This window comes from Fistularia commersonii, chromosome 21, assembly GCF_037954325.1.
Source record: "Fistularia commersonii isolate RoL2024-O1a breed Wild chromosome 21, RoL_Fcom_v1.0, whole genome shotgun sequence".
Classification (NCBI taxonomy): Eukaryota; Metazoa; Chordata; class Actinopteri; order Syngnathiformes; family Fistulariidae; genus Fistularia; species Fistularia commersonii.
The window spans coordinates 6,551,380-6,561,575 of NC_141304.1; the positions used below are offsets into that span (position 1 = coordinate 6,551,380).

General features: G+C 40.2%; 1 protein-coding gene across 1 annotated transcript in view; it reads right to left on the bottom strand.

Annotated features, from left to right (window-relative positions):
* The window catches only part of shq1 (SHQ1, H/ACA ribonucleoprotein assembly factor), a 41,643-nt gene extending 33,338 nt beyond the window's left edge, over positions 1-8,305 (bottom strand). Inside the window, exons 1-3 of the mRNA XM_086168401.1 lie at positions 8,236-8,305; positions 7,360-7,527; positions 6,326-6,390 (exon numbers count right to left, since the gene is read on the bottom strand). Of these exons, the coding sequence (XP_086024527.1) occupies positions 6,326-6,390; positions 7,360-7,502 (208 nt within the window). The 5' untranslated portion in view covers positions 7,503-7,527; positions 8,236-8,305. The remainder of the gene's footprint in view (positions 1-6,325; positions 6,391-7,359; positions 7,528-8,235) is intronic.
* Positions 8,306-10,196: the final 1,891 nt, after the last annotated feature.

Genomic DNA, 10,196 nt, shown 5'->3' on the forward strand with positions numbered 1-10,196 from the left:
TTTGATGGCGAATGCCCGGTGGCTGGGCCTGCACCAATGGGGCCTGCTGGGTGTAGCCCGAAGAGATGACATGAGTCCCTCTACCCCTGGGCTCACCGTCCATGGGAGGGGCCAAGGGGATGGGGTGCCGTGTTAGCTGGGCAGTGGCCGGAGTGCAGGGCTTTGGCACTCCGACCCTCAGCTGCAGAGGGTGGCTCTAAGGACATGGAATATCACATGTCTGGCGGGGAAGGAGCCCAAGCTCATGTGTGAGGCTGAACGACTCCGATATAGTTCGACTCACCTCGACACACAGCATGGGATCTGGAGCCAGGCCTCTAGAGTTGCCCCCAGTAAGAGGCGCCAGGCGGGTGTAGGCATACTGATTGGCATACTGACTCAGCGCCTGCACATTGGGGTTCAACCCAACAGACAAGAGGTTAGCCTCCCTCTGCCTTCAGGTGGGGGGACAGGTTCTGACTGTTGCTTGTGGCTATGCCCCCAACAGCAGTTCATTTTACCCGCCCTTCTTGGGGTCCATAGAAGGGCTGCTAGAGAGCACTCCTACTGGGGACTCCACTGTTTTACTGGGATACTTCAACACTCACGTTTGCAATGACAGTGCAACTTTAAGGGCGTGATTGGGAGGAACGACCCCCTGATCTGAACCCGAGCGGTGTTTTGTGACTGGACTTCTTTGCTCATAACAAATTTTCCATTGCAAACACCATGTTCAGGCATAAAGGTGTTCATATGTGCACTTGGCACAAACACACCTTATGCTGCAGTTCTTTGATCGAACATGTGGTCATCGGACTTGTGGCCGCATGTCCTGGACACTCAGGTGAAGAGAGAGGCGGAGCTGTCAACCAATCACCACCTGGTGGTGAGCTGGCTCCGATGGTGGGGGTGGATGCCGGTCAGACCTGGCAGACCAAAATGTAACGTGAGGGTCTGCTGGGAACGTCTGGGAGAGGCCACTGACAGAAGGAGTTTCAATTCCCACTTCCGGCAGAGCTACAACCAAGTCCCGAGGGAGGCGGGGGACAAATGGGCCATCTTCTGTGCTTCTATTGTCAAAGTGGCAGACAGAGCTGTGGTTGGTGCCGTCGGGACAGCAACTCCAGCGGTGAAGGATGCCGTCAAACTGAAGGAAGAATCCTATCAGGCCTTTCTGGCCTGTGAGCCTCCGGAGGCAGCTGACAGGTACCATCTGGCGGCTCAGGAGGTTGAAGCAGTGCTCCATCAACACTGTGTACAGTGGGAGTGGGGCGCTGACATTGTAGATCGGTGGAAGGAATACTTCCGAGACCTCCTCAATCCTGTTGAATGCCTTCCAATGACGGAGTAGAGCCAGGGGACTATGGAGCGGACATACCTATTTCCGAAGCTGAAGTTGCTGAGGTTGTCAAAAAGCTCTTCAGTGGCAGGGGGCCCGGGGGTAGATGAGGTCCACCCTGGGTTCCTCAAGGCTCTGGATGTTGCATGGCTGTCCTTCCTAACACGCCTCTGCAGCACTAATGGATGTTGGGGACAGTGCCGCTGGACTGGCAGACCAGGGTGATGATCCCCCTTTTTAAAAAAGGTTCGTTGAACCTTGGATTCAGGAGGAGCAGTGCGGTTTTCGTCCTGGCCGTGGAACAGTTGACCAGCTCTATGCCCTTAGCAGGGTCCTTGAGGTTTTCATCCATGCATTGCAACTTCTCTTTTCCCCCTCTCTTCATCAAAGTACAATCCTGTGTTTTGTCCTGGATGAGACTGGAGAAGCCAGCAGTTCTTTTGTGAGGAACACTTTGAGAATACCTCCACAAGCTCCTGGTCAAGGACTAGTCTGGGTCTCGACAGTTTGTTCACTTATGATGCGCGTCCCCAGTTCCCTGTGACTATCAGCGACTTTCTAGATTGGTGCAAGTCCAAATGTTATGACATAGCTGGTTTTGTCTTTCCAAATGTAAAGGATTTAGCATATCAGCATATTGCCTGAAAAAGCTCAGAAACACTATCATTTGATGGATGGCGAGCTGCTGCACAGCACACATACCATAGCATCTCAAAGCAGGTGGCTGTTCCTCCCGCCTGTATAGCAGTGGTCTGAGCAGCAGCAGCTGATGTGTTGGTGATGGGAACAGTAACCTTGCTAGTCCCGGCAAAAAGATCCACCACCGTCAACTGCGGCCTGCCTTTCACCGACTTAGGACCAACTGATTGCAGATGTGATTTAACTGCGCTGACATTCATTGTGCAATGTTTAAACGTTCTTTGTACACATTATAAAAGGCCTCACCCGGTATTCCGCCAACGGGCTTTAACCAGCCTTGGATCAGCCCTTCATCCATCCTCTTTTGTTGAAAATTTCACTTTCCCATTTTACTAACACAATGTAAATTTATGTAACATCAGAAGAGCGGCCGTAAATGATAGCCAATGAATGCCAATCATCACCGATCATCACATTATTTAGATCAAAATTATCAAATGTTTGTATAGCTTCATCAAATTGAATTACAAATGACAATTTTTTTTAATCTCCATCAAGTTTCTTTAAATTGTTAATATCTATTGACATTGAATTTGACGCTTTTTAATGCTACTTAAGGCTTAATTTTTGCAAAATTGATTTAATGACTTTTAATGCTTTTAATTGACCTGTGGAAACCCTGTTATTATTGCGGGGGAACATTAATGATAAAAGTTATCACTGCTTGGCTTTTTAGAATAGTATGAATGAAATTAAATTTTGTGGACACAATTTCTTTTTTCTTTCAGGGCCTTTTTTTGCATCTGACTGCCGCTTCAATAAAAACGTATCCATTTGTTGATCATGGTGAGGCTGTTCTAAATTGTATAAACAAACATTATTTTTGTGCCAGGTAAAATAATTTGACAGTTTTAGCCTCTGGTAATTTACAAACACAAATTTAAATTTAGTTTTGCCATTTTATAGCAGATAGAGTCATAAGCTGAACTCATTAAAAAGGGAACACTGCTGCAGTATATTGGTCACTTCATATAGTAATAATTGCAAACCACTGATTACAGAAGATCATCTCACAATAATGCTGCACAAGAGGCTTAGAATGTGATATAAAATAGTAAATTCACTTACACAATCAGTGTTATTTAGTGATCATTGACTTGAAGCTCAATGATCAGCAGCAAATGAAGGAGTTACACAAATTCAGAAAGTTGTTTACAAATTACTATAAAAGCTAATAGGCAATAAAAGTGCAAATAAATTAAGATAACCTGATATGTGAGTAAGTACACATAAAATTTCAGTGCACCCAAGTGGATCACGAGCTTTACAACAGAAGCTAATTGCATGAGGTTCAAGTCTTGTAGGGTCTGAAAGACGAATCTTAATGATTGCTCATTATAAGTCTAAACAAGGACACTCATTAGTGGGTCTTTATAAGCAGATGTTACATGCTTATTTAGCCACAGAGGGTTAACCGGGGCCACACTGACAGACGGGCAATGAGGTGTCAGAGTCCATAAGGCACACGCCGTACACATATACAACTTCATTAGAAGTGATTATGTGAGTCAAAGAGATCAGAGTGACAGACAGCATTGTATAGACATGGAGAACATGGCACCAATAATCATTATCTTGTTTCATTTGCTCATTAATTTACTTAAGGGAATCCCGTATGAGCTGCCTGCCACTGTCACCATGAAAGACAGGCAGCCCTCAGGCTGTACTCGTTATGACGTTACAGATGGTTCCAATGGCCCTTTAAATGGCATGAAATAGCATGATCAGTGGGTTAATTTACTGCGCCTGATTGAGCAAAGCGGTGACTGGAGACACCCAAGGGATCAGTAATAATCTCAACCAGAGATGTATTTCCTTTTCTTCTGCTAATCTTGTCCAAAAAACTTGAGCTATTCCAAAACTCACATGTGGCTAGAATGAGATATTCTCACTGATTTGACACATATGAATAAATGATGATTAAATTGAATATGAATTGTCTGTCTTGGCCATTTTTTTCCCCTTCAAAACCCATATAAATATAGCTGTAAATGCTGAGTTTTTCTTTTTAAAAAAGCCCAAAAACAATGGTCACACAAACAAACTTTTAGTATCTCATCATATACTCTCTGTTTTTAAGCTAACCAAGGGGGTCTTTCATTGATTTCTTCATTTGTTCATCTGTCTGACAGTTACCATGAGTGTGCAAGACTCGTAATGGAGTGGAGAATGCATAAATAAAGAACCCATAACATTTTGGGGCCGATTTGATAAAATGACAGCGGTGATGACAGCGGCTGTCTGCAAGACTAGTGAGCGGTGAATGGGTCAAGTTTGGACAGTGGTCCAAATCTGAAGCCACTCCAGACAGCCCCCTTCATTTTTTAAAGAACTGGTCCATGGACCACTATGGACGGCTGAATTCTGTGAGTAAAATTCTACTTAGGTGCAGTTGGCATTGCTGACTTTGAACTAGTGTCATTTTTTCCACAGTTTGCTACTTCTGCATAAGAGCAGACAACCAATGTACTTTCAAATGTGTCACGTGGCTTGTTGGTGAAAGCGGGCTACTTTTTCTTTTGAGCAAGTTCTAGGAGGATCTCATTTTAGGATAAACTGCTTGCATTTCAGACCAGGTCAGAGCTGGTCTAAAGAGCAATGTCCTGTTTGCATGTATGAATAATATTTTAAAAACACAAGGTGCCAAAATACTCAGACACACATTACTCAACCACAGAGCCCATTTTATTTGAATTTCCCCAATGTGACCTTCGAACACATTTTTGTACGTTATTCACTGATCAGCATTAAAAACCACACTAAGGTATTTAGGAATATTCTAGAAAAAAAAACAATTAAATTCTGGCAGTTAGTTTTGTGTAAATGTACAGGAGAATAACTCATGAGAATCTAATCAGAGGGGATTTACTGTTTGTGACCACAAAATAATGGTAGGAAAAGTTTTGATTTTGGTCTGGATTCAATATAATGAGGAAAGGGATGCTGATCGTATGATGCAGCAAATTGGGATCAACTTTGTTAACCCAGTGTCTTTATGATTGTATTTTTCTGTTTTGAGTAAAAATAGGATAAAATAGCACCACTCTTATTCCTCCATTGAAGCGTCTGCTTCAGACTTTTATTTCAATGCCTTTTAAAATCATTGATCCAGTTTCAACATTGAAAATGCCCAAAAAGATTAAGCAATTCTTGGTGGCACCCCACCTGACATGTCCATAAACAGTCACAACACAGTGGTCTCTTTCTGTCTCTGTAAATTGCTTTTTTACTTCCCTTAACTTCTCACAAAAAAAATGATGTGATTTCACATGAAAAAATGATTTCAAATAGACAAAGTCACCTGTGCCCTAATGGGGTATTATTAGAACAGTGTGGCTTGACAACTTTCTACCAGGCTCAAACTACACTCAAATAACCATAAAGTGATTATAGACATGGAATGCCCAGGATTGGTCTTTTGGGTACATATTATGAAATTACATTAACATAACAAATACAGGTCTCTAAGAGTGTTTCTTTTTAGCTTTTACTATATTCTGCTAAGATTATGCTTGTGGCACCAGAGCCGTCAAAAACGTCAATTTTATACTATCAAGGTCTAATATTCATTAGCATTTGAAGAGGCATGGGAAATTTGCTGTTTTTATGAAAATTCAGTGATATTTTGGCAAATTGGGACCCTTTAGGTTAAGTGGTCAGAATGAAGACCACACAACTTTCTCTCAGGTACAATTAGGGACCTTTGACCACCTGTATTTCCTTTTAGAGCAACAATCACTTGCTTATTTTAATTAACCAAAACTCAACAGAAGTTGATGGAGGATATTTGTATTTAATATTGGTATTTTCAGGAAAACCTGCTGTGCAAAGACAGGATGCGAACTGTGAAATATTAAACACAAGCCCAGGCCATCTGTCTCTTTCTGCTTGTGAAATAAAGGTCAACAGATCCTCAAAAACTTGTAACAAACAAAAACAAGATTCTTTTGGAACAGAGAATAAACGCTCATGTTTCAATGTCACTATTTTGACCAAAACAGAGGAAAACACGGTGATGGGCAATATGTAATCCACCAAAACAAATCCTGACTCTCAATGCATCACAACCCATACCAAGGTGAGAAAAATACCAGAGGAAAAGGTTTAGAAGGCACAAAGATAAGATTGATTAAAATGCAGAGGGTGTTAATGTAAATACTAAAAATAGATTGCAACACAGAAACCACAGTGTTCCCCCTTTAATAAGCACCAATGATTTACTGGAATACCTCAGCAAGCACATTGTCATGCATTATCTAGTCTGACGAGCAATAGAGAATTACTGTCATTATAAGAGCTATCACCTACCTTTATCAATGTTAAACGTGGCCTTCTCTCTTCCATTTTCCAATATCCTTCCTGGAAGGGTTAATCTAAAAAAAAAAAATTGAGACCAGTCAATTTTTCGCAAAATAATTTGCATATGCAGGATGACAACATATATGAGTAACTGAAAGTGTCTGCATTATAAAGTGTGCTTTAAATTTTCAAACACAGAATTGATCCCACTTTTTTAACCAATGGATTATTTATTTTATTAAATGATTTTTTTTAATGTATATTAAAAATGATCATTTCAAAATGTCAAGACGTCGTGATATTTTAGGTAATTTCTTACAGATTGTTTATTCATTTCCTGACTTATTAAAAAAAAAGATCTTTCTACATGCTACATATTGTAATGGTAGTTGAACACAATTAATAAAATTGACTAAAGAAAATAAATTATTAAGTTAGTATTAAAAAAACAATGTGATTTTTTTTACAAGAGAGACACCTGTCTGAATGAAGATGTTGAGAAATGTATCACAATTACAAAAGACTAAAATGTGAATATAGAAAAATAGATTTGATATACTTTGAAAAAAAAAAACAGCCATGCAACAGTTATTTATATGAAAGTTGAATTTGTGCAATACAGGGGCAAGTGCAGTAAGAAGTGCTATGCTTCTACCGACTAAACGTTTTAACCCCTTAACCCTAGAACAGTAACGTTAAAATAAGAAACACGATCACTAACGTTGGGTATATTTTACACAATACAATATCCTGGATAAATTACAGTTTTCATCGATTTATAGACGAGCCGATGGGAGGAGGGAAACAAACATACAATTTAAAACATCGGTGCGCAGCCTGAAGCTACCCAAGGACCCATAAAACTCAGACAATAGCAACACAATGAAAATCACATGACAAGTGTTGTGTGGGTGAAAAATCACCCGACGTTAGTGTTCTAGGGATAAAATGCACATTAAAAATAAACAATAAACTTGGACATTTGCAGCTGTTACGCATGTTTGTAATGAGAGCATGATGACAGCACTGATGGATCGACCCACCTTAGAAAGTAGGGCTTGGCATAGAACTTGAAGTCAGTCCCGTCTATGTAAAGGTCAAACTCGGAGGTTCTGGTGTACGGGACATGGATGCTGAGGAAGAGGAACTCAGGATCTTGGCTCAGGTCAAACGCTGGGGTTAGCATCGCGAATGCTGATAGAAAAGCAGATCTGCAGGGTGCAATGACAGGTGGAATTCTTAAACGTCGCTCTAACATGTGCGGACGTGACCGCAGCATGCCACCTTGTGGTTGACTCCACTACACAATCACATGTCGAGTTCCCCCACGACGCTGGGGTGGGAAAACTCAGTGGGACTTGGCAAAAATAACTGCGCGTTCACGGCGAACAGCGAAATTCCGTTCGGATCGTCTGGCGTTTACACTGACACGACTTGTTTCTACATCATAAAGGTCAGCGTGCCGTGTAAATAAATAAAATCGTCGCCGAACTTGGTCGCCGTTTTTACTGCTGTAAACAACTGGTGGTTTTAAGATTCTACTGATGGACTGCTAATGACATTGGTTTGTTTATGAGTGTGTGTACACGCAAAATTTATCACAAGAGGTCCAAAATCAAAACACATCGAAAGATCCGCCAGATAAAAGTACTTCCCTAATAAGACGTGCACAATACCAAACGCGATTTTTTTTCCAGAGATGTTTGTCACGCTTCTTAGCTAGCTACTCATCTCAACCCCAGGCTGACACATGGTTGAAAATAGCAACATAGCAAAGCTAGCTTACATGCTAAGAAGCTGCTAACCGGCACCGTAGTGAGTTCACTTTACAAAGTGGCAGGTAACTCTTTCCGCAATTTCGGAGACTGTCAGTGGACCAAAGTAAACTTAAAATACCATAAGTTTGATTAGAAACGTACCAACATCCAGCATTACCAGTAGCACTTGGTGGTAGCGACCATGTTATACCGTAATGTCAAGGGTAAATGGGCAGTAAGTGTGTGAAAATCAAATTTCGCCTGCATGACGTGTACGGTTGCGGACGAATAACCAGACCGTCAACGTGTATAAAAGCAGTTACAACAGCCTGTCTTATTATTTTGCTTTGTTTATCTTAAGCAACGTTGATTAAGGATTTCTATCATTGCCGGTACAAAATTACACAACTCTATGCATCCAGACAATGTATTGTCTAGAAAATATAGAGTACCAAGAAAAGTATCAAGAATAAAAGTACATTTTGTAAAACCCTGCTGATTGCTATTAGTGAATCTGTAGATAACATGATGTTCACTGACTACAATGGCTTAAATTTATTTCGGGCACTGAAAGGCACTGTATTTCAGTTTGTGCCCATTAGATAGTTAGACAAAAAGCTGAATATATGTTTACAGCTTTATTTATTGTGTTTCCATAAGTAGCACAATGAGGAACAATAGCACGAATAGCAATCAAACAACTTTATCTCTGGGAAGAGAGGGAAAAAATTCAAATTTTCCTTTTGACAACAGGTTGGCAGAAGGGATACTTTGCCAACCCTTTCATTTTAGTTGCAGGGCTAGTGTTCGAAAATTCAACTCAGTTACATATGACATGCAAAACTTATGCATAATTGAGTGAATCAGTGGTCTGGAAGAAATTAATGAAAGAGCTACAAACTCAGGTTTTCTCAACTGCAGGTTTTTCTTCGACACAACATATTCAGCAAGTGAGGGAAGAACATTTTTATAAGCGGGATCTGGAGAAGAGCCCTTTTGTGAAAGCAATACTGTATCACTTTTTAAAGGAAAAAATCAAGTTCACACACGCACACACACACACACACACGCACACACACACACATATATATATATGTAGCCTAAATCTCTATTTATGCTATGCAAGAAAAGTTTTGTAGCCTCAAACCTCCTTAAAAAGGCTCTTAATGCCTATCCTGCTATTTGTACAAATTTTGAGCAATCCTTTTTTATGATTTATGTGTTTAGGCTGTTTTGTTGATCATATAAGGAAAACATAACCTAGGACCTGGTCATATCTATATATGACCAAAGTGCTTCTATCTCTGTTTAGCAGGCATTTTGAATCAACTTACTGAAAAATAATTAAAAAAAAGCATAAGACAACATACAGGTTTCTGTATATATTGTTCAAATTGCTCAAACACCCATCCAAAAAGACGTTCATTTAACATAGAGTTTATATAAGCATGAAAACCTCAACATGTATTGTGAAAATACAAAGGAACAGCCAAACATTTTTGTTGAAAAAAAAAGAAAAAAGCCATTAAGATGCGCTGAAAGCAAGCATTCATCCCTCCCAATTTTAAGGAATTATCATACGGTAAATCGCTGCAATTTGTACCATACCTTGTCCATGCTGCGTTAATTTATAAAAAGCAGCAAAGTATTAGTAGCAAAGTATTACAAGTGCGGCTTCTGCCTGAGTTGACAAATACTGCATTAGCTGGCAGGGGATAGTTATTATTTCAATTTCAGTGTTTTCATTTGTGACTGCAGTTGTACACCACAATGCACTGAGCCCAAACTGTTCTATGTACAATACAAATAAAAGGAATAATGTTTTGATGCAGATGCACAGCATTTTGGCCTTTTTGCCTACAGATAAGTGGAAAACAGCACTACAAATGTTTTTTTTTAAAGATTGGTGTGGGTTCTGTATTTGTTTTTGCCTTAATTCACTTTCCTTTATTGCAGTTAAATACTATACATAGAGCCAACCACTTACACAAAGGGCCACGTTCTAGTATCTTCAGATAAGGTAAATGAGGGAATAAAATAGCATTGAGAACCTTTCAATATGTGTCCAATTTGCTTTCCAAATTTATTAGAAACGGTTCAAATAATTGCAATAACAGCCAGGG